Source organism: Psittacula echo (genome assembly GCF_963264785.1).
Source record: "Psittacula echo genome assembly, chromosome: Z".
Lineage (NCBI taxonomy): Eukaryota > Metazoa > Chordata > Aves > Psittaciformes > Psittacidae > Psittacula > Psittacula echo.
The window spans coordinates 53,506,276-53,531,684 of record NC_137742.1 but is presented as its reverse complement, the minus strand read 5'-3'; the positions used below and the strand labels follow the sequence as shown (position 1 = coordinate 53,531,684).

General features: G+C 45.6%; 1 protein-coding gene across 10 annotated transcripts in view; it reads right to left on the bottom strand.

Annotated features, from left to right (window-relative positions):
- The window catches only part of LOC308231298 (PH and SEC7 domain-containing protein 3-like), a 109,997-nt gene that overhangs the window by 48,361 nt on the left and 36,227 nt on the right, over positions 1 to 25,409 (bottom strand). For 8 of the 10 annotated variants that reach the window (XM_080636508.1, XM_080636504.1, XM_080636507.1 and 5 more), the window contains 5 exons: positions 18,246 to 18,452; positions 18,065 to 18,145; positions 14,800 to 14,912; positions 12,489 to 12,547; positions 8,736 to 8,825 (listed from right to left, as the gene is read on the bottom strand). In XM_080636508.1, coding sequence (XP_080492634.1) covers positions 8,736 to 8,825; positions 12,489 to 12,547; positions 14,800 to 14,912; positions 18,065 to 18,145; positions 18,246 to 18,452 — 550 coding nt within the window. Of the gene's footprint in view, positions 1 to 2,820; positions 2,892 to 8,735; positions 8,826 to 12,488; positions 12,548 to 14,799; positions 14,913 to 18,064; positions 18,146 to 18,245; positions 18,453 to 18,708; positions 18,812 to 25,409 lie in introns of those variants that run through there. The other 2 variants (XM_080636512.1, XM_080636505.1) reach the window with 2 other exon arrangements.

Sequence of the window (25,409 nt, the reverse complement as noted above, 5' to 3'; positions counted from 1 at the left end):
GACTTAAGATTTCAAAATGGTTAACCCCACCTAGCTGCTCGACCAACCACACTGCATTATTACCAGGCATTTATGGAGATCCCGGGATTTATCCTAATCTGAATTTGCCAACAAAAAACATCTGTGATGTCCTTGAGAAAGAATCACTCATTTTCTTATGGTTTATATTGTAGTACATATACCTGTGCTATAGGCTCCAAAGAAATCCCTGGGGATGACTCTGATTTCTCTTACAACACGGAAAGTAATCCTTACAATGGAAGCAGTCAAATTACTACAGTCCAGAAAGCTATTCCATGTCAACTAGGCTACTGTAGCTGCATAAGCATGTGCTCTTAGACCACCTCAACTCATAGCACCAGGAAAACACAGGCATTGCTCCTATGTCCTCATGAGGGCAACTGAAGCCTATATGTTCTACCTTAATTGAGAAGCAAGCTAAAAGCACATCCACAACCAGCTGGCTTGTGATCATAAATACAACTCTTTATTACTGACTTTTCACATTACTAAGCCCCTAAAAGCAAGCAGAGTAACAAAACTATATTGGCTAGTGGAAGACCAAATCAATCTTGGTATCACTGTACCTCTCTGGAATCTTGCTTCATCTTGAGCCAAAAGAAACCATTCCTAAGATAAATAACCAGCTGAGAGTGGTGGGAGACCACAGGTTTAATGAAAACAAGCTCTTTGATAAATAACAGGGATGCAAAGAATTTTGCCCCCTTAATCCTGATTAGCATTTCAAATGAAGAGATGTCATTACTCATTTTTCTTTCCTTGCAGCATACCTGAAAACAGCTCTGTGTCACAGACTAGCTGTTGTGTTTCCTGGCAAAGCACTACAGTCTCCAAGGGAAAAAGTTTCTCCTCTTGAATTTCTCTTTTTAGGAAAACTATTCTCTACTGTCAACAGAGCTGACAGAAATTAAGCGACCTGTACAGTAGAGAATAGTTTTCCTAAAAAGAGAAACCACCAAGTTCTTTAAGTTAAAGCTGCCAAACGTACCTACAGCTACAGCAGCACCTCAAACAAATCAATAAAAACACCAAAGCCCCTAAAAATATGCACGGTTATGACAGAAATCCACAGGAGGTGAACCAAGCGCTGGTACAAAGCCTCCCAGTTCACTCAGATCAGCTGCAAACAACCCCTTCCTCTGTCCCTGCAGTGGGCACGCTTATAGAGTCAGCAACACTGAAATAAAACCCTCAACCACCCAGCACTCCCCCAGAGATGAGCATAAAAAACCAAACACCCTTCAATGCTTCCTTCTGATTCTGACAGCAAAGACAATAACAACACAAAGGAGAGGGGGGAAGAAAAGGAACGGAAAGGAGGAGAGAGAATCGAGGCCACCCTGAGAACTACACAGGTTTCACGTAGGTGTTGTCTATGCTTGCAAGTGTTGCACCGTAGAAGGAACAGCTTCAGGAAACAGGCTTACTAACCTCTGACATCTCTTTTCTTCAAAAATGCATGAACCTACGGAGCGACGTTCAGCTGTCTTGCCCGAAAAGCAGGCAAAATCCATCCTAAGCCCCACGACTCCTGCCAAAGCCCATCTGTCAGCAGGGCAGAAAATAGGTGGCTTGAGTTTGCCCCGTGTTTGTACCAGGATCTTACGAATACTTCGTAACCCAAAGAAGCATGACTTAGGAAGGAAATTAAATGTTCCATCTAACATCACAGGAAAGAAGGAAAAAAACCTACAACCCCAACATTTAAGGGGCTACCTAGCACTCCTGCTTGAAAGAAAACAGTGTAACTAGGTCAGAGAGAGAACAGTACAAAGCCATTTGAAAAGTGTGATGATAAACAGAAGGAAGGAGTACCAAAGATTTATACAGCAATAATTCTAAAACTGATGGAAGTAATGTTTTCTCCTCTTCTTCTTATTTTTTTTTTCATTTTTAAAAATATGGTATAAATTATATTCCTACTCCTCCTTCCCTCGAGTTGCAGCACAGAACTTAAATTTCAAGCAGATCAGTGGGTGGAAGATCAAAGAATGTTTTTCAGAATTTGTTTTCTACCTACATGGAGGTGGGAGTAATATGTCATAGGGACCAAAATGTATGTGTGACATTGTATTAGAGATTTCCCAGCTCAAAAAGTGCCCAAAATTCATCCTTTAAAGTGGCAGAACACATCATTCCTGGATACTACCAGTCTGTATCCTCTGCACTGACAGCACAAGAAATGGGAAGCTCTCAAGAGCTCTCAACAGTGACATTCGTCCTCAGGAGCTGCTAAGTGTTTCAGTTAAAGCAGGGGACAACTGACAGCCTTGGCTAGCTGACAGACTGGAGGAGCTAAACATCAAGCGATTCACTTGCCTGATCAACCTGGCTGAGACACTACAGAGACCTTGCCTCCACAGATGAAAATTAACCCCCCAGACATTCATTAGGAGCCTGGTATTGAGCCATGTAATTGCAGCTAGTAGCAATGGAAATTCTTGGCTGACTCTGCTTGGGTTTCACTCCTTGCTGACACAAAAGTGGTGAGCTAGGTGAGATCTTTTGAATAAAAATCGGCAAGCAGAGAGATGAAAGCTTGGAGAAGCAAAAATAATTCACAGAAATGCAGATCATGAAAGCAGAAACAGGCCCATCCTGAAATGCCTGCTTCCTAACAAGATTAGCAATCCCTAGTACCAGCCCTAGACTACACAGAGGAATCCTTATTCCTGCACTACCATCACAAAATTTTATAAGCCTTTCCTAAAGTTCTGCTTTCCCTGATCAGGGACAGAGAGTTGGTAGAGAGCATTAAGCTTCTGTTACTATCTTATGTTGCTTTCCTCAACACAATACCTGGGCTTATTTGACTTGAGAGACGTGCAGAAATCTCAGACTTTTCTCTTTATATGCACTGAAGCAGGTTCCTGGAATGCAGAAAGAAAATACACCTATTTGCATTTCAACAGGACAAAAGGGGTGTTTAAGGTCACTGATATCCGTGGGATCTGAAGCAATGTATGCGCCATCATAACCTTTTAATTTTTAATTCACAGCTCTGCACAGGCCTGCTTTACCTGGTTATTACTCTTAGACGGGACAAACAACACACAAGAAAAATGCAACCCAAAGGAAACAAAGGTTATTGTAGCAGAAAGTTCCTCACTGAGTACGGAGGGAAGACAAGCCGGGTATTCCCTTCAGTCACTATGGCTCTGTGGGTCTTTGGAGACTGAAAGGAAACTATGCCTTCACAAACAACTGTTTAAGACAAGGATTAATGATTTTATCCTGTGTTCCCTGACTTTTATACTGCTGGATTAGACTCTGTTGTCTCCTAGCAGCTGGGAAGGGTCTTTGGTAACAAATCATGCATTTCAAAAAGATAAGAAATGGCTGCCCCAGAAACATTATCCCAACAAATATATTTTTAATGGGAAAAACTTCATTTGGGGGGAGAAACAAGGAGGCAAGCTGCCTAACAGAGCAGAGCCCTGGCTTCTTTAGTGGCACAGAGACACTTGGTCTCCTCCACCTCTTCTCTGCCTATAGCCATAGGATGCTCCAGCAGTCAGCGCTGCCCTGCTGGAGTCCTTCTGGCATGCTCCCATCCCCATTCAGTAATAACAGGAAGGTGGTAATTCCTTGCTGAAGAGCCTCAGTCATGAAATGGAACAAGTGCAGAGACTGCAGATGAGAGTAATTGTGGTGTACGCAGCAGACTGATTAGTGTGATTTCCTCTGCGTAAAAAGTGTGGGTTGCTGGGTGGAGTGTTGGACACCTGATGCTCATTCCCTTCTCTCTGCTAAATACCTGAAATGACTGGAATGGATGAAACAGGATGCCAGTAATTCTCTTTAAACTGAGTGTTTGCTCTGGAAGACTTTTACAGGAGAGAAAAAAAAAAAAAAAAGGAGGAAAGAGAGAGAGAGGAGGCAGAAAGACAGTATCAAAAAGAAGAATATATTAAAAAAATAAATCCTTAATTAAAGTGCAGGGAACTGATGGCAAAATGAGAAAAACCCTACCTCACAACTTCTAAAGGAAATTCCATGTGCCAGCAATCCTGGTCAAGAATTAAGATTATTTAGGAAATTCAGGAGGACTGGTTCTTCAGAAGAATTCCGCACAAGTAACTTTCACTTTATTTGGCCACTTCATTACAGTGCTTCTCCAGGACATAAGGCCTAGCCAGAAACCAGCCTCTGAGAAAAAACAGATCTTTTACACAGGAATGGAATCTTATCTCCATCAGCAGCCCCTGCTCAGATGGCTCTAGCCAAGTCCCCCCACAGAACCATCCCAGGTCCCTCAGCATGATGGATAGGCTCCCTTATAGCATGACGGGTCAACAAAGAGTTGCCACCTCTTAGCAGAAGACACACAAACAGGTACGACCCCCTTACATCCAATGTTCACATCATGGGGCAGCACAGCCACTAGAGTCAGCCCACATCAGAAGTTGGGTGATGCCCTTGATTCCATGAATGAGGTACCCTGGCTACAGCAGATGCAAAGGACATTTATATTTGCAGGACAATATGAGCAGGTGGCACTTAGCACAGAAGTTAATGAGAGTGCCCTTCCCAGGATGCTGCCTAACAAAAGCGGGGATCCATTTCCCCAGGAGTGACTCCTTGCAGGCTCCCTGTGGGCCAGAGCAGACACTTGCATGAGAAAGGCCTTGTTCCTGCACCTTGCTGGAGTGGAGTCTCATAAGGCAACAAAAGGAAGACACAGTGGCCAGCACTGTGCCACCACTTCACTCATAAGGACTGCAACACCTGCAGGAAATGAGGCAAGTGTGCATGGCCAAAATTAGGTTCTTTCCAAGCCAATTGCATCCTCTTCTCATATCTCATGAAGCCCAGCTTTGAAGAAGGTTATGGTCACAAAATGCAAATCCAGAGTATCATCAGTGAAGACAGTATCACTGCACCAGATTAAATCCAGTGTTAGCACAGGAGGATTCAGCCTTCAGATAAACTGCCTCTACGCTGTAGTCATGAGGTTCCTGACATTGCCCCAGACAGATTTCATCTCCCTTCCAAGCGGGGAGACACTAGCCACAGCCTGCTTTTCTACAGGAATATATGAACAATGGTCTGGTCATGATTTTCTTAGGCTAACAACCCGTAGGTAGGATTTAGTTCTTTTAACTGTTCCTGATGTGTTCAGCTCTCTTTCAGCCATGATGGTGCTGCATCTCTCCTCCAGCTTCCCTCACCATCAAATGCATCTGCAGCAGCTAATCTGAGATGTCAGGAAACTCCAGTCTGAGGAGATCATAGAATCAACAAGGTTGGAAAAGACCTTTAAGATCATCAATACCAACCATTAAGATGACTGCTGCAACTGGGTCCTTTTGTTACTCTCAGTCCCAGTTAAGCTGTCACTCATCCCCACCTCTAAAAGATGTTAACTGTGTGATTCACCATAGAGCCTTAGGAGTGAGCACCGAGCCCATTCTCAGCTGAGCACTGCTGCACTAACTAGAACATGGGCAGTCATGCCTCTGGTATTTAGCAGTCCTTCCAAGGCTTCAGCTCACCAAGACAGAGACCTTTGCTACAGGAAAGATTAAGATCAGGGCTGAGATTCACAAACATCTTGCCAGATCACAGCTTGATGCTATTTGTGTGTTTGGAGTGTGACAGCTCAGATTCAAAGGACAAAGTTTCATGAAGCTTCCTTGCCCTTGAAAAATTTCACTTTCAATAACCTTAATTCTGCCTGGATTTAACAGATATGACTCACCTTCTACATCAGCCAGACCCACGGAGATAGGCTCCTGATTTACACCAGAGAAGAGAATCATCGATTGGGATGCTGGTTCTCATTTACAGGGAATTTGCCTCAGCCTGAATGTAAACAGGAAACCTGTAGGAAGGATAAACTACCAGCATGCACCTAAGAGCAGTACATAACTGGAAATCAGGCTACTGTCTCCATGTCTAGTCCTTTCTAGCAGCTGATGGCAGATTAATGGTATGTGTGACAGACAGCCGAACTGGAGCTAAGATGGAATAAAACGGAAGGTACATATATCTGCCTGCCTGGCAAAGTACTGAATGTACAAACACTGCAAGCAGATCCCATGGGGAGAACCACACTTTTAATCACAGTTTGGCGCATTTGCCTTCACGGGTCCCAACTTTAAAGGCAACCTCAGGTCTGACGAAAGGAATGAGGAAGAAGAAAAAAAGATGAATCTTTGTGCAGATGGCTGTACCAAAGTGAAACTCTTTTCAGTGTTAATGAACAGGCAGCAAGACACAAGGTGAACAAGATAATATATTAGAATTTCTCATTTCCATCTCTTACCAGAGTAAAACCTCTATTCTCAAAGCACTATCAGCACTATTAGACACACCAAGAATCATGTCCTGAAGGCCTCATGGTGTTTACCAAAGTGTCCTTATTGTTGGGATAAACTTAAAAAAACCCAAAGAGATGGCTCCCTCATGGAGTGGACAGAAAGGAGCAATCAGATCTTGTATCAGAAATCTTCTGAAGCTGATCACACAGAAGACAGAAGCGTCCCTCCTCTCATGTTGGTATATCTGCCCCTTGAAGGGCTATTTTCCCATCCAGACAAAACAAGTGCTCAGGGCCACACTCTGCGCTCAGTAGCATCAAGAGTTGTGGGATTCACTGAAGGCAGCTGTTGATTTCTCCCTGTCAGCCGACTGTCCTAGATAGCCCAAGCAGTATTTCCACCCTTGACTCTGTGAATTGGGCCCACACTAAGTGCTGCAGAAAGCTTCTCTAGCTCTGGCTGAGCACTACCTGCAAAGATGTATGCACTTGCTAAGATGTGTCCCCTCTTCCTTTCCCTCCAGCATGACTCAGCTTTGCCCCGGGGCTCAGGAGAAACAGAGCATCATAGAGGGGTGCAGCAGAGCGACGGGGGGGGGGAGGGGGGGTGTGATGCAGAAAGGCCAGTGAGGCAGGGAAGCCCACCTGCTTCCCACGGATACGCATTACTCACCAGTGGGTGCTCAGGACCTCACTCCCACAGGGGCACAGTGCCACCCTGTGGAAACGGTTCTTCCTCTCTGGGCAGCTAGGGAAGGATGCAGGGAGATGGCTTGCTGCCTCACCGATGCTCATTAGCTACACTGCTAATGCACGGGCAAGCCATATGCATTTTGGCACTGCACTGAAGCAGGGCTCTGTGAATTTAATTTATTGAGACTAATGCAAATTTAATTTCTGCTAACTCTTTGTAATCACATATATAGTGGCAAGGTGGCTGCTGCCGACACAGTGATGTGGCTTCTGAAACACACAATTACTGCCACTCACTCCACTCTCCTCCACTGACAGTTTAAAAACAGGGAGCAGATCATCAGCAGATCTTAGACAAGCCGGAGGAGAGACCAAGACTAGGCGTCACCTCTGCCCCTAGGACTTGAGGGCAGCATGCAGGAAAGAGCCTGAAATATGGCGGGACACTGATGCTGGGTTTCTTCCATCCTGCTACATCCAAAAAAATCCTGAGCCTCAGTCCTTGCTTTGGGTGGGCTGGCAAAGAACCAGGCATGCCTCAGTATTAGCAGGTCAGTGCTAAACACCAAGATACAGCCCCAACTGCGTAATTCGTTCAGCAGGAAAACAAACAGCAGGTGAGCACCGGTGGAAGTCTCTTCTCAGTACACTCAGAAGGTGATTTAAACACAGTCTGGAGACCTATTTATTCAGTAAGGGCTGTAATTAGCCTGCAAATTAATCTCAATATATCTCTCTATGGCAGACTGAAAAATGAGAATCCTTTGAAAAAGAAAAAAATTAAGTGTTGTTGCTGACAGATGAATACTCTGTATACAGTTTTAAAAAATAAAGACATTAAATCCAAACATAAGGAGGTTGAGTTTATATTCATAATCCCTTAGGAACAACTAAGGCAGGAGGACTCAACAAAAAGTTCCCCAAAGAGGCTGGAGAAACTAAAGAAACTAGAAATACTAGAAAACAAAGTCTGCCACTTGTAACTATGCAGATACATCTGTATTTCACAATGGGCAATTATTTTGACTTACTTCTGTAGGCATTGGGTCAGCTCTCAGATGCAGCAACCTCTCATTTTTATCTCCATTACCAACAAAAAATATATATATTATGAATTCTAGTGTATGTGCTCTCTCTTCACTCAAGCAGACTTCTGTTTTATGCCAGCAGTCACACAAAAGAGAAATGAAACATTCGTTATTACTGACAATGAAACAAGATATGTCCTGCTTAGCCTCCCTCCCTGTTCTTCATATTTAACTCCTGGCACAAACTTAATGAACAAAACCTGAAGCAAAGCAGCCTGTGCCAGACAATACATTCTAATCTGAAATTACATCTCCTGCTTTAATGTGAAAACCTCAAAGCACCTTTGATGAAAACACACACACACCTTCCAAATATGCAGAGCTCAGGATTAGCTTACATATTCAACAGTCAGAACCAACTGGCTGCTTCTGTCCACTGTAATCAGGGGACAGCACTCTGGGATGGTATGCCTGCATGAGCTTACAAGACACACAGCTCTTGAGCTGGCTCTAATGGAGTTCAGTTTCAACCCTCTACACTGCAGAAAGTCTCAATAATGATCAAGTGAAGGCAAGAGTGAAAACGACAGCCTATATATGTTCTTGCAGGAGAAATATGCCCATCGCTCGTTGTGCTTGACAATCAAGATAAAGAAAATGCAAGCAGAGTGTTCTGTTTTGAACCACCTCTCATGAAAAATTAAAGCCATGTTCTGTAGTTCATTCCTTACCTTTAACAGCCCTTTTGGGAAGTCTTTGCCATCATTCATCCCCTGGAGGTTAGCAATGAACTCTTGGCAGGTCATCTTTTTCCCAATGTTCTGGAATGGATGGCAGAGAAATACAGCATCGTATTATTACTGCTTTCCAAAATTAGTTAAATAAGCAACATCAGATTAAATGCATCTCCATCTCTCATATAAGCCCAAGGCAGGCAGCACTAAGAAGGCATTCCCAAGGTTACCCAAAGATGAGCATTCTTTTGTAATGTTAGAAAAAGGAAAGATGCATTTGGACCCCAAGTCCCACACACCCACCCAAAAAGAATAACAGCTAAATACTGGACGGTAATGAAGAGGTGATGAATAAGCTTCCTGGTACCTGCATTGTGCCTTACAACCCCATGTCTTGAGAGGGCCTATCAGCCTCTGATGGCAAAGCTCTACTTGTTCCTGCTGTGGAGCACAGGAAACAGTTGAATGAGGCCCTTTCCAGACCTCTTATAGTTTCCAATGCTCCCTTCCAGTAGCTACTGCCCTGAGTTTCAGTAAGACGCCCAGGAGCTGCCATTACATTTTCTGATTCTTAGGCTGAGGCTGCCTTGACAGTACCATAGGATTGCTCTTTTCTCTCTCCCTGTCTAATTCTCAGAATGAAAGTTGTCCAACTGAGCCACAAACAGGAAAGGAATGGCTATGTTCTTGTAGGACCTGAACTGCTCCACTTGAAGGAGTGCTGAGGCTTGAAGCTGTCCTAAGGTGTTCTTGGATCCCAGTCTCCATCATCCCTTAGAGAAAGCATCTGTACTCAGTCCCCTAGGTGCTAGAAGTCCCACCATTGGTATGCAGGGAGTCTTGTGAGCCATCAGCAGTGACAACACTGAGTTGGTGAAAATGGAGACCAGAGCAATCTGAGGAAAAGGAAGCAGCCTGGGATGAGCTGTTAAACATGACAGAGGCAGAGGGAAAATAAGGCCTTGTGATAACCAAGGTATCTTTGAAGATGCCACTGCTGCCAGTCAAAACGATGTGAAGATGACTTCTCCATGGTCAGGGTATGCCTTGGCTGCAGAAATATGGTGGAATGCCTTTGTGCGCAGACAGTAACTTGGGTTAGGATCAAGAGGCCAAATTAACACAGTATTGGAGCCCAAAGAAGGGCATCAGTTGGTAATACAGGTCATTCAATGTTACACTTACATGACAGGTTGGATAGCACATCCTCTGCTTCCCTTCCATAATGTATGATCAACGAGGGATAGAGAACCAGCAAACTTTGATCATCAGCCTCATCTAGTCACAAAGGAAGATCCCACATCCTGTGGCTGGCATGGACCAGCAGAAAGAAGGCAGGCAGGAACACCGGAACAATGATGCACTGCTTCCCACATCAGGAAGGCTCCTGACAACACAGTTTGGCTGTATCCCTGGCTCTCTGGTTGCTAAGCTTGCAGAACACAGCTTATAATTGCAGTCTTTGGCTGCAAGCTGGAGCTGTTCTAATAGACTTGCAAATGTTTTCCTTCCTTCCTGCAACAGACTTCAGCCTGCTTCTGTTTGTTTCCTCCACGCAGCACTTCACAGCTTCCCCACGCTGACCAAAACCAACAGCAGTGCGGCTCATTGCACCCACTGAGACAATCAGCACTGCAGAGGAATGGCTGTTTTGCTCCAGGACCAAAGCTAACATCTCCATGCAGTGCCACACAGGTTCCAGAAGATATGCCTGGCAGTCTAGAGATACCTTAAAAGTCTCTAGGATCACAATCTGGTTGATGACCTCCCTGCAGAGAAGTGAGCATGCATCTCCAAGACACAGATAGCAAAGATGATTTAGTTACAAAGAGAATGAAATGTGGCAAGACAGGGATAAATAAAGGGATAAGTAAGAGTTTGTCTACAGGAGTTAAGGGAAAGTGTGAACTGAAGGCAGAGCAGCTGCACTACAGCCCTACAAGCAGTTGAGCATATTGTGAAATAAAACTGTCCACACTTATGATGAGTATGTCAGCGACAAATGGAGCTCAGTGCAGACAAGCCCTGTGACTCATTTGTTTCCTGCCCTGGCAGAATCATGGTAAGCATGGGTTAAGATCATTATCTTTGTTAGGAAACAGGCAATTAGTACATATCTGCAAGGGGCTGCATTCAAAGTCAAAAATGCTCAACTTACCACCTATGTGGAATAACGCAAAGCAATAAGAGGAAGACCAAAATCACAGGAATTCAGAGAGAGAGAGAGAGAACACAAGTGCAGAAGTCTGGCAAATATTACAGCTGCATACACATAATATACTAACAACTGCAAGTAAGAAAGTAAGATAAGCCTCCAAAGCTACACATTGCAACAGCCAGAATCATTCTAGCTTCAGCTGCAAATCATCATCAGCAACAACAGGTCAGATAGTTTACTCCAGTGCCTAATGAATATTGTAGAGCCCACTAATGCATCACAGGGATCAACGGCAAATGCTGTCAGGCTGATACACAACCACTTAATCTCCCTCCCTGGATGCCAAGGCTGCTCACTGCTCTGGGGAGTGGGATACCTGTGCAGGCAGTCTCAGACGTGCTCAAGAGCAGCAGTGTATGCTAAGAGGTGCACCTGGACATGTTCCTGTACCTCAGCTAACTCTCCCAGCGACTGACATGCTCCTCAATAAGGCAAGGCTCAGCCTTCAGAGACAAAAATTCTTCACAACTCCCTCCCCCTTCCCACTTCTACCATTTTCAGACAAAGGCATTCAGTTAACAGCAGATGGGTGTCAAAACCCCTGGGAAACATACACAAGCCTCGGCTTCGTGACCTGCACTGCAAAGCCGCACCCACAAGGGATGAGCAGCCCTGAGAGAGAGACCGAGGGTGCCTGCATCTCCTGCTGCCGAACCCATCATCCTTGCTGCATAAGAACTCCTAGCTGAGGCCCTTCTGAAAAAGCCCTTGGCAGGAAGGCTCTCAAGACAGATGGAAATCCCAAAGCCACCTGGCTGAAGCCACTGCTCCTGCACGATGTCATGCCATGCTCCCTGTGTTTTCCCCTCTCCTTCCTGACTCCAGGATGCAGGAAGCCTCCCATCAGCATGAGAATACCATGCCCAGCAGGTATATTGCACCATGGGCGCTGAAATACATGTCCTAGGGCTCCTGGCACCATGTACAGGTACCAGATAGTATGACTAAGAGGACTTAAACTGGAATCGTATTTCCCCCAGGCAGCCAGTGGAGGAACACAGGGCTCCTACTCAGGATGCCCACATCCGCCCTCTGCTCTCTTGGCTCCAGGCAAGCCTGTCACTACCCTGGTCGCGCAGAGCTCCTGTTCACCACATCTCCCCTGTGCAACTGGGTGCCTGCAAACATCACCTTACCCCTGTGACATTTCCAGCTCCTCTTCACCTCCCTTCTTTCTTCTGCCTTCCCAAATGTTTTCACATACTGCAAAGGGGAAGCCAATCCCAATCACAGCTTTGTGGCCAGGGGCTCTAACCAGGAAAGGATGAGAAATGCACCAGAAAGACAGGGGCCAGAAGACAAGGAGCATCCCCACACATCATAGCACAGACAGGCACAATGCCAGCTTACACAACTGATCAGAGCATGCTGGAGAGCCCTGCGCAGGACAACATCCTGGGAGTGCAGCACTGTTCAACATCTGCAGACCTGCATTAGCAGCAGGCTACCAGCAAGGGACTCTGCCACCAGAAGACCACCCCCTCCAAGCACTGTGTCAGGGGAGCAGTCTACACAAAGCCGTGCATACTCACGTGGCCATGCAGGTCAGTGTTCAGCAGCATCATTGCACATGTGAGACAGTGAACTCCATCTGCAGAAAGAGACATAACCAAAGTCACATACAAACCCATGGCTGGACCTTTAGGAACAGATGAAACTGAACCTCGTAGCCTAATTGAGTCTGTTCCCTTAATGTGAATCTGTTTAATCAAGAAATACACATAATTAAATAAACGAACAGTGAGGTCATCACACAGCTGCCAAGCCAGAACAGCCTTTCTTTCATCTTGCAATGACTGTCAAAACTATCTTGCAGCACCCATGGATGAGGCAAACTAGACAGGAAACCACATTGTCACTCTTTTCTTGCTGATACCAATACCACAGCCTGAATCAACTCCCTCTTCTCCATTTATTTCAGGGCAGAAAGAGAAGAATAAAATACCCCCATTCTTGTGTGCAGAGTGGATACAACATGGTATCCTGTCTTCCCCCTCCTCTGGTCCCCTCCTCATTCAGGGCTCAATTAGACTGAATCTGGGAGAATTTCAGTCAGCTATTTATGCTGCCTTGGCTCCATACCGCATAGAGAGTGCTCCAGTGATTTCTAAGGCTGTCTTGTACCAAATGCCCCCAACAATGAGCCAGAAGAGACAATCTATATCCCTCACTCCATCTTTGGAGTCACAGCTGCAGACTTGGGAAAGCCAGCGTAGACAGACAGTTCAGAAAAGTGGACACCAAATTCATAGTCTGGAATTTTCAGGCACCCTTTAAAAGCTCCACAGTGTATTGGCTGTGCACAAATCGCAATGAAGGTGACAGCGCCCACAGTGCTATTTATCATCTCTGAAAATCCAAATGCCTCTAGTCAATTTACAAACATTAGGAACACACTAGGAAAAATATTTTCTTCATTCTCTTTTTCACAAACACATGGTGTCACCTTCCCTTCTCTCACGGGGGTGTCATAAAGACGGAGTCATTTATGAGACATGCACACAGTGCAGGGAGATGTATTTAAAAACCTTCATAGCAGAGTCCAGAAAATGACTATGCAAAAGTCTCTCTTTACTGTGAAGGAAGAGAAATGAGGGGTGAGCATAGATACATCTCACATTCAGTGTGACTATCACAGGCTCAAATTTATGCAGGATGAAGCCATTACAGAAAGATGCTCCTCAAGGTAAGGACCATATTTTCTTTAGACATTTGCACAGGCCCTAGCACCCAAGCAATGTGGCTGAACTGTAGCAGAGTATGAAATGAGAGAAAAAAAAATTATCACTAGCAGTAGTAAGTCTAAAGCAGCTTGAAACAGGGCTGTGGTGCTCCAGTTCAGGTCTACGCATTTCTCTAGAGTAGCCTGTCCTCTCATTTCCAAACCACAAATGCATTCAGAGGATGGATCCTTGTCTCTAAGCTGGAGGGTTATGGATTTGATGAACGGGCAAGACCCAGTTCAACATGACCCAGCAGTGCGCACTTGCAGCCCAGAAACCCGCCTTACGCTGGGCTGCATCAAAAGGAGCGTGGCCAGCGGAGAGGTGATTTTGCCCCTCTACTCTGCTTTCGTGAGACCCCCCCTGCAGTACCGTGTCCAGCTTAGCCCTGCTTATTCTCTTTCTCGCCCTCCTCCCTTTCTCAGTAAGCGATCAGCCTGCACTGACATCACCAGGCCACATGCCTCTGCCAGCATGGCCAGCTGAACACAGCAGTATGCCAGTGGACAGTCTGTCCTTTTCTCCAGTGCCACCTCTCTCAGGTTTGATCTGCGTGTTTGTTTGTTTCCCCCATCCATTTCTAAAATGACTGAAAACATTGGCAAGTTGGCAGCACTCTGACTGATGTTAGCTAGTAGAGATGAAAACATGCCAGGGTCTGGATACAACACCCAAAATTCACTCCCACAACTGGCAAGAACTGGCATGCCTGCTGCCAGTGCATGCTGAGACACAAGCACTGAATGGAGTGTGGGAAGAGAACAGCTCGTCTTCCACCTGAGATGGGACCTATTCTTATCCACATGTGTGTAGCTAGAGTACAGGTACCCACACACGCTGGAAGTCAAAGAAATCAGAAAACCCCAGCTGAGGACATTCAAGTCTGGAGATGCTACAGTTGAGGATTTACATTGAGGAGGCCTATATGCCTTTTCTGATGGGGGATAAATACAGATTTTTCACTGCCTTAGCATGATTATGTGTGGAAGATTTGGAGCGTTTCAATACCCTAATGGGGTTCAAGTGGCACGGCAATTACACACCTGCAGTTCCCAGGCATGCACCGCACATACGGATGAAGGGAGACAACCAAAGATCTTCATATCAGAAACAAAGTTACCTTGAGAAGAAATAGTGTCTGGGTTGCACTGGTAGTATCTGCTGGAGAAGTGGATTAAAACTCTTTCTCGTTCCTGAGTTTCTCCGATAAGTGAAAAGGCTTTAAAGAAACTCCTACAAGAAGAGCAGAAAAAAGTGAAATTAAAGTCAAGAACCATTTTTTGCCTCACACAGCACACAGAGTAAAGCACACTTCACAGCAAAATGTACATGAAGTACATAAGCCACACCAGATATTCTGTTCCAAGAACACTTCCTAGGAAAATGGGCTGTTATTCTGTGTGCAGTTAATCACAGCATTATAGTAAATGAAGCACGAGTTAAATTACCACTGCTTTCAGCCATGGAATATACAAACTAATAAGCAATTACACTATTTGAAAGAGCTATTCTTATTCTTAGTATTTTTCTTTGGGGAAGGAACTGAAGCAGTTGTTCCTTATGAATGACAGACATCCAGGGTGTTCTGTCCTTTTGTAATTGCCTATCACCCCTGTATCTTTCAGCTTTACACTCGCTAGTACTCCCATTCAAATTGGAAGAGCTACTCCAGGGGAATAAGTGAAGTAGGTGCACTGCAAGCTCAGAGCCCACACAAAACGTGTGGTCTTCCTTCTGGAGGTTCGCCTATGAGAGCGGCCAGGGCCACACTATTTGCATTCCAGAGGGCAGTGTGACTACCTGATCTGCAGAAAACATCTGGGGAATGGGGCAGAACAGTCACATCTCCCACTGAGCTTTAGCAGCAGACGGAGCAGCCTGGCTCTCCTGGGTTCCTGCTCGTGACAGGCCAGGGTGTAGGGCAGGTCACACTCATTAAGACACAGTCAGCAAGCCTGTGCAAAGAGGTGGGACATACATCTTCCACTCTTCATCCAACACTTCACCACCACTCCTCTTCACGATGCTGCTATTCTTCCTGATAGAACAACTTGCCTCATAGCCAAAGATGAACTTCTGCACTTCCCAAAATCCCCACATCCTGGAGCCAAGAGATGACCTCAGTGGTACCAACCTACGCTCATTTGTCAGGATGCTTCTAAGAAAAGCCTGAACACACAAACCTACTGGGTCGCAAGGAAAATAGCATACAAAATAAATGCCTAATAGACAATTTTTAAATACCCCATGAGACTGCAACTAACACCAGACCTGAGAGGTGTGGAATATGTTGCTGGAACATTCACATCTATCTAGTCTGGACGAATAAACATTAATTTTTTCTCTTTGATGTAAGGTCAGAGGTGGGCTGTACTTGCAATGATCTCGCACCCATACCAGAGTGTGATCTGCCTGGTAATAACTTAATTTCACATGTGATGCATTTCAAGTAACCCAATTCACAAGTAGACACAACTGAGTTTTCACAGGGTTTCTCTTCACTTCCTACCTCATACCCTATGGGACATTTTGACAACTAGCCATCTTTCCTCCTCCTCCAGCTCAGGCTCTTTCCAGTGACACCCCCTGCCCACGTCAGACACCACTGACCTACACCCTCTCCTCCTCTTCAGCACCTTCACTGCCCTGAAAGCAGCCTCAGAGAGGCAACTAATGAAACAACATTTGGCAAATAAACAAGGCAGGTTCCTTGCACTCAGAACATGACGCTGTGCACCTAGGACACGGGGTAAGTTTCTGCCCACCAAGAGGACCAGGACAGACTTCGAAAGGAGCTGGAGCAATGGTCCCACCTCCTCCCCTCCTGCAGCCCTGCAGAAGACATGACTGTTGCACTCAGAAGATGCATAAGTGATGTGAGTCCAGGGTGTGGAAGCAGATGAGAATGATGAAGGAACGGCATTCCCCATGTTCCAGCCCTGCCATCAACAGTGATACACACTGCACAATGGTCTCCCACAGTTGGGGGATAGCATCGGTCTGGGCTGCCGCCACGGGCTTCAAAATGCTTAACAAACCACAGCTTGTCAGAGAGCCAGCAGCAATAGGGCAGTTGCCTCTCGCTGTCTCCAAGCAGCATGCCTCAGCTCCCCCAGGTTTTGGGATGATGCTGTGCCCCCCAGCCTCTGCTGCATGCTCAGGGCATACAGCCGGCCCTTGCTGCAGCTACTCCTGAAACCTCAGCAAACCCCTGGCATGTCTAAGTCCCACACGAGCCAAGGCATATTTTAGGGAAGGTCATGACTATTAATATTAACAAGAGATCTACCAGGAGCAGAGATCTCCTAAATATGTGCTACAAAGTAATTAGGTGTTGGATTTCACAATTTAAAAAACGGGTATATTTAGCATTGCACTTCAAGGCTGCTAAAACCAGAGTGAGCAGACCTCCCACTACTCAGGCTGCTCCAGCCCTGTGCTGTGTGAGTGCTCCAGCTTGGCTCTGCTCCCTTTGCCACGGGAGCAGGCAGTTCACTCTTCTTTTCCATTGCTTTCAGCAGGCAGCAGTCCGGGTTTTCCATTGGGTCTGTCATAGTTTCACGGAGTCAGCCCTTGGCAACGCACTTGCAAGGGACTGGCTAGTACCTGCAAACCTCCTGGGTTTGCATCATTACTAAAAACAATAAATGCATATGAGTAACTTCAGCCAGATGATTTAAACTCACTTTAAACCCCCTCAAATACCAGAACACCAGCAACCACTCTAACAGGCCACTGCTACACAAACTTGGTATTCTGCCTCTTAAGAAAAAATACTGAAAACAAACATTATTGAGGCCTAATTTGAGTGGAAGAAGGAAGGAAAATTGAAGGGCTGGGCTTTCAAACACCCACGCTGGCAGCTACCAAACTCTCCACAGCATTTTCCACATGGAAGTTTTTGCTGTTCTGCACATTTTTGGGTGCCTCAGAGGGATGCAGCAAGGGGGGCTGCAGAGCCACATCAAACCCTGGACATGGCTTTGTGCACTGCAGCCAGGAAAAGCAAGCTTTAAAAGGCATCAGCCAAAACGTCTGTGTGGCTCAGTTGTGAGCAACACCTTCATTCCCTTGCAGCACCTTGCAAACTACAAGTCCCCTGTTTACAGAGTGACTGGTCATTTGTCCCACCTCCACTGCATCAAGGACCATGTCTAAGCAGGTTCACCCAAAGATTTCCCCCTCCGGGAAATGCCAAAGCCCCAACAGCACTCTGGAATACAGTAGCATATCAAGCCAAACAGAAGAGAAAAGCTCCAGCCCAGAAACACCTCACATCCCTCTCTTCACTCTCTGAAGCCCCCCCAGGGCAACCGCCCGAACCAGGACAACAGACCCAACAGCATTACTAAAACAAGAATGTAAGGTCTGCAAATGGGAGGTACCTGAGTGAGTAGTCCAGCGTCATGCCTGTGAAGTCAAAAAACTTAAGGTATTCTTCGGCCACAAGCTTGCTGAAGTCGTTGCTTTAAACAAACAAGTAAGTAAAGGTTATCATTTGAGAGTGAACCCCTCCAGAACCAGCAAGAACAACAATGTGGCCAAAGGCCTCGTATCAGCACGTACTTTTTACCCAAATGCTTTGCCACATCAGAGCGTTTGAATCTGTCCAGACGATAGAGGCGCTTAGCCAGGCGCCGGGCTGCTTCCAAATTGCTGCTGCTGCCATTGCTGAGATCGTGGCCAAGGGCTCCAGTGGCATCTTTCTCCCGAAGTTCATTACTCCCCATGGCAGCACTGAAGTCTAAAACCATACTCTGCAGTTCAGCATTGCTACGAGACAGAAAAAATATGGAAAGAAGAGAAATAAGATGACATTACAGTTTCAAGAATTATTTAGTTACTCTTAGAATAGAAGGCAATTAATGGTACAGAGACAAGATTACACAATATAGCAAATTCCACTTAATTGAATGAGCTGTGTAGAAGAAGGACGTTTATTTAGCAGTCATCAGAGGTTAAGAGAGCTAAACACAAAGACCCAAATATGGGCCTTCCAGCCCAGAAACACATTTTGCCCTGCACTTACCTTCTGAGTGTGATGAGTATCCACAACCTGTGCTCACTTCACAGAGAGCTGTTTGCTATTATCGGTCTACAACTGCATCTGATAACACTGGCCCCTCATTTGCTTCTTGCACTAGTATTTTTTAGCCCAATCCCTTTCTTGGCTTGAAGGGGTCCCTGTAAAAGTAGGCCATTAGTCATTTTCCAGAGTAAAATGCAGCAAGCAAGCCAGGGTGTTCAGCAGCTCCAAGCTGACTCAGCACAGGTCCCTTCCTTATTCTTCCCCAGTTGTCCTGGAAACAATACAACTCCCCAAATCTAAAATAACATTCACAGAAGCCTCAGCAGCTCCATGCCATCCCTGAGCAGCACGCATCCCACAGATAAAGCAGGACTGGTCCAAGGAACCCAGTTTGGGGAATGGGAAACACAAGTCACCCAGGCCAGCCTGGAGCACTGCTTCCTTTTCTCCTGCAGTAATTTCACTCACTGTCTGCTCAAAGACAGGATGTTCAGCATGGCAATCCCAGGGCATTTTACATAAATCATGCATTTATAGATTCTTCCCACCTCTACTACAGCAGGAAAGCTCTGGCTGAGCTGTGTGCCTGCTTTGCTTCTCCCCACAGAAAGGCAAGAGGCCTCCACACCAGAAAGCATACCCCCACGTACACACCCCTGCACACAGGCAGGCTTTTAACTTTGGGAAAGATCTTCTCTGACACTGGAGTGAAAATTCTTGCAAAACCTCAGCTCTGTGTGTGCATGATGGCTTTTCTGATAAAAAGAAAATACTATACAGAAATTATTTTCACCAAATCCTCATTTACACAGGGCTAATGAACGATCAGCAGGGGTCAGGCATAGGGCAGATACAAGTGAAATGAGTTAGAGATGATTTAAAACACAACACTTCAGCATACCATGGTTTCATATACCACTGTAATCTTCGGGCTTGAGAAGCCACGGTTAGAACAACCGATCACTGCACTCCAGTAACAATTATCCAGGCATTTACTGAAATGTCTGCTAGCCACTTATTAACCCTTTAAAGATAAGTCGAGCTTAAAACAAAAACCTTTGCTATTCTGCATGCCTCCTTCCACACAAATCATCATCACCTGTGCCCTACCTCCCTTCCCATGCATGGTTTAAGAGGAGGAGGTATGTGGTGCTGGGGAAAACAGATACCTAACCTGTTCCTACAAGTACTGGAGATTTGATTTTGCATTTGTTTCAGTGTAAATGATAGGTGCTACAACCAAAGTGGCTCAGTCACTTAGTAGTACAGGATTAATAACGTAAATACAATTCCAGCAGCATTAACATCACTGACCACCAGCGACCCTAGAAAACAACAAAGCTTCAAAACACTAGCCAATATCTGAAATTTTCTAAAACTTTTGTCTACTCCAAACGTGTGAAGAAATCAAATTTCAGAATCCTCTGACACATTACCCAAGCAATGTTTTGTCCATTCAAATCAGGCATGACTCTAACAGCTGACAAGAGGAAAGGATAACCAGGTGAGCTAACACATCTACATATTCTTCCATGCACAAATGCTGCTTCGAAGGCCATGCCACTTTGCAGCCTCACTCTTAAACGACCTGCATGTGGGTGGGGGCAATCCCAAGCACAAATATAGAATGGGTGGAGAATGGATTGAGAGCAGCCCTGAGGGCAAAGACTTAAGAGGTGTTGATTGATGAGAAGCCAACCAGATGCTGGGCTGCATCAAAAGAAGCAAGACCAGAAGGTTAAGGGGGGTGATTCTTCCCCTCCACTCTGCTTCTGAGAGAGCCCGCCTGGGGCACTCAGCTCTGGGGCCGCCAACACAAGAGGGACATGGAGCTGTTGGAGCAAGCCTATGAAGATGATCAGAATATGTTCAGGGAGCTGGAGCACCTCTCCTATGAAGACAGGCTGAGAGACTGGGGCTTGTTCTGCCTGGATACGGTTTCCAGTGCCTAAAGGAGGCTTACAAGAAATCCAGAGAGGGACTTTTTACAAGGGTAGATACTGAAATGACAAGCAGGAGTGAATTTAAACTGACAGAGGAGAGATTTAGATCAGATATTAGGAAGAAGTTCTTTACTGTGAGGGTGTAAGGCACTGGCACAGGTTGCCCAGAGAAGCTGTGGCTGCTCCATCCCTGGCAGTGTTGAAGGCCGGGCTGGACAGGGCTTTGAGCAACCTGGTCCAGTGGAAGGTGTCCCTGCCTGTGAGACCTGGAATACAGTGGTTTTTTCCTTTGTAGCTGGTACACTTCTGTGGTTTTGATTTAGTGTGAGAATAACACTAATAACGCAATGATGTTTTATTTGTTGCTCAGTAGTACTTATTCTAAATCAAGGGCTTTTCAATTTCCCATGCTCTGCCAGTAAGGAGGGGCAGAAGGAGCTGGGAGGAAGCAGAGACAGGACACCTGACCCAACTAGTCAAAGGGATATTGCATAGCTTAGAATGTCATGCCCAGTATATAAACTGGGGGGAGCTGGCCAGGAGCTACCAATAGCTGCTTGGGTTGGGCTGGGTATTGGTCAAAGGGTGGTGAGCAATGGTATTGTGCATCACTTTTTTTTTGTTGGGTTTTATTCTTCTCTCTTTTATTATGATTGTTATTATTATTTAATTTCAACTATTAAGCCGTTCTTTTTTCAATTCATGGGGTTTACCTTTTTTTCTGATTCTTCTCCCCATCCCAGTTGGAGTGGGGAGGGAGCGCAGTGAGCAAATGGCTGCGTGGTACTTAGTTTAAATGCCAGCTGGGGTTAAACCATGCACCATGGCAAGGGGTTTGGAAAGGTCCTTACCACTCTACGATTCTGATTCTTTGATAAATCACAGGCCTGTTTCACCACTGCTCTTTATTAAAGGCAGTATTTATAGCCCTGAAAGATGGCCAAAGCTGACAAGAAACATCTGCACACTGCTAGGAACCAGTGCACTATGAGAGCCAACATTAAAGCAAACCACCATAAGTTTAGAAAGAAAGGAAGTGCCAGTATCTGGCACTTGGTGAAATAAGCAGTACAGCAGCTCCCAGCTTTTGTTTTGCCTCTTGAAGCGGTGGCAAGGATGTGAACAAGGAACACCCAGCAAGAAGGAGAGTGTGCTCTTTCCCCTGCCTGCCAAAACTAGCCAAAAGGCTGCGTAACAAACCTTATCTTCAAACCTCCCCGATTTAAAACTTCCTCCTGATGGAGGGGACCCATACATGTATCAGCTTGAAGAATAAGGGATGCTTCCTTCAGTTATTCTTACAGTCAATTAGCTTGTTACTCTGTAAGTACAAAAAGACAATCAAATCAGCAGTATAGGTTGCCTGTAACATAAGGCTTTTGTTCAGGGAAATGCCAGATTGTTAATACTAAAGTGAGACTTCAATTCTTGGAATTTTTTAAGTGGTGAGAAGAGTCAGCACCCACAGCACTGAAAGCTTAGGAAATGCAGACTGTTGCAAACTGCCTTCTGGACAGGTCATTTTAGCAGGGTCCAGGGCATGTTATTCAGGGACATGTTACAAGGTTGACAATCTCTTCTTACTTCCAAGACTCTCTCAGTGAACCAGTTTCCTGCCCTGCCTCAGTTTCCCCAGCTGCTGAACACAGACAGCAATACTTGCCTCCCTCTGTAAAGTGCTTATAACAGGCTCTAATCAAGGGCTAGGAGTGATTGCAGACTCTATTCTGCAGTCTGCAGTTTCTGCACACAAAGAACCCACAGCAGCACTACCAGCTACAGACAGCCAAGAAAGAGCTTTGTGATACAAAGCAAGACGGGTCATGGATTTTGCATGCAGCTTTACTCTTTATCACATAAAAATGAGAAACCTCCTAACTAACAGAAGTAGGCTGAAAATGTAAACAACTATATTCCTCCTAATCCTGGATTCAAGGCCAAATGGGACTGTAATGATACTACTGGTAATTGCCTGTACAGCAACAGCTGCGGATTTTCATCCAGAGACTTTTACATTAAGCTCTTCTATCGGAAAACACAATAAGCAGAAGCTAAACCAAAAAAACCCCAGAACCCTCTGGTCTCACAGAGTGTATGAGCTGTGGCCAGAAACCAGCTCCTTAACCCTTATTTCTGTCCCAGCAATGCATTCCTGACACATGCTCTCTCCTTCTGCCAAAGCATTCCCAGGTTCACAGTGAATGCACAAACACTGTGATCACCATATCCAGCAGAAATTACAGCAATTCAATAAATAGCTGCTATGGTAAATTCAATACTTTCTAACAGCAGCAGCCGCCCCTCCACACTCATGGATGAAACACGGGCAGGCTGTAACATCTGTAAAGCTGTTCCTCTTTAACACACCATAACAGCAAGGCAGTCTGAAACATTTCATGCTGTCTTCTTCACTTACTCCATTATCGACTAGGTCAATCGCGATTTAGCCACCACTGCCAAGGTATCTCAATCATGTCATGCTCAGCACTTAGCGCACTTCATCTGTTTTAAGAATATCCCAGATTCACTTATTCCCCTCCAACCCCAATCCTGAGTTTTACCAAAATCTAAAACCTCCAAAGCAATGTAAGGTTGGGGATTGGCTGCAACTTCCAGACAAAAACAGAGCAAGGCCAGTAATGTTCAGGATACAGGCACTTCATATCACAGTGGTTCACATTCCCACCCCACTAGTCTGCAACTGGAAACTTCAGCATGTGTACCTGCAATTTCTGATGCCTTAAACCTTGAGATGCTCTTCATTTTTTAGCAAATAAATGGGAGGGGGGGGAATCTCTGTTTTGTCCCAAGGAAGAAGAGCATGTCAGCATTTTGCTTTGTAGGAGAAAAGCTCAGATCCAGCATGGAACAACTACCTTGCCCACTAACAGGAGCTGATGTTCAGAGTAGACACTGAGTGGCAGGCAATGACAACTCAGTCTAAGCACTGCCCTCAGTCCAGCCACGTCAGTGATTACAGCTTGCCACTGCCTGCAGCTTTTGATGGATCAAAGAGTAGCATGCACTCTATGACACGTAGTCTTCCCTGGATGCACATGGGACCCTTCCCCAGGGAACGCTAACCCATCCAGCATGCAAGTCTGCAGGGAGTGCACTGGATGCACAGATTTCAGAGGAAGCTTGGATGACAGAGGGCTGGGATCTTCACAGCTCTTTTTGGAAAGAGAAGAGGAGGAAACAGGAGGAAATCAACTTTTTCCCTCAAATAAATCTGCATGCCTTTAACATTAGCTTTAGTTCAAGGCAGGCTATGTCAGGCATTTGCCAGCAAAGTTCATCAGAGCAAAACGCTGCAATGATTAAAAATAAGGAAGGGTGGAGAGGCATTCTGGTGCACTGAAACTAGGGCCAGAACAAATGTTGTTTTCAGCAGGGTTCAGCATCCGCCGGGGAGCCACGCTGGGACTGACAATCACCCTCTGCAGCTCCGTGCTGGCCCTGTTGTTTTACATGCCTTCACCCTGAGCTTTCTTCTCCTCCTGGCTCCGAAACAGAGAACACCATTCCCTTAACCATAACCATCAACTCTGGCCGTGAAAAGCACACTCTGCTTCTAATTCAACAGCCCCTCAGCAGTGGCTCTCACCCCACAGCATCACAGGGGCATCAGAAAGGCAGAAGCACTCAGATGCCCCTGACACCAGCCTGGACCTCGCCGGGGGTCCAGACTTCCCTCTGCAAAAAGCCCTGCTCTGAGGGGACAACCCTCTACACTGCAACCCTTCAGAGAGGCATGGATGCTCAGCCACATTTCAGAAATGATCAGTGGCACAGGCTGCATTTTGTTTCAATGGAGCTAAAAAGCCGCATTTGAGCAGCCTAGCTCTGAAAGGAATAGCCCCATCAGCGAAAGCAGAGAAATCCCGGCAGCAGTGGGACGTGATGAGTCAGTTCCTGCCACAAATGACCGACCACACAGGCTGGGAGCAGTTCTGCTGCAACTTTGCTGCAGCTCTGAACTGGCTTCTTCGGGGCCAGGAGACAGCAAGCACAAAATCACATCAAGCAATGGTTTACCTTGCCAGTTACCTCCAGCTCCAGATGCAACTGTAGGAAGGGGAGAAAATAATAAAAATAAAATAATGCCCTTTCCTAGCAGATGACTCACTGTGCTATTTTACTTTGAATAGTTTAATCAGCTTTGAAGTCCTACATATGGATTCTCTTCAAAGACACGCTTTGAAGTAGATCCCTTTTTGAGGACTGACACAGCTGCACTTTGCTGCAATTCGATTCAGTGGGTGTCTCATGAGCACAGCATCAGCCAGGACACATGAAGGGAGGGCAGTTTCTGCACCTCAGAGTACCCACCAAAGATCCATTAAGGAGTACCTCAGCCTTGTCACATCACACAGAGAGAAGCAAAGTGAAAAATAAACCATCCTCATAATCTCCTATTGGTTATCAATAAAACACATATGCAAAGGCAATTTCAGGAGCTGAAATGCATGCTGCTGCTTAAAAATAACCTCTTGCTCCCTGTAATCATCCACCTTTTTCTTTGATTAAAAGAATTCCCGCCGATTCTAAGCAGAGAGCCAACAGCTAAAGCATTCAGAAAATGCCATTTCTGATAGGCTTGCATTATGGCAAACGCAAACACTGTCATTACAGGATCAGGGCATTAGGACAAGAAGTCCCACTACAGGCAGGGGCAGGATTGCAGACCTTCTGAGAGACACGGTGTCCTTCATTACACAGACACCTGGCTCACTGCCACCTGAAGTACAAATGTTT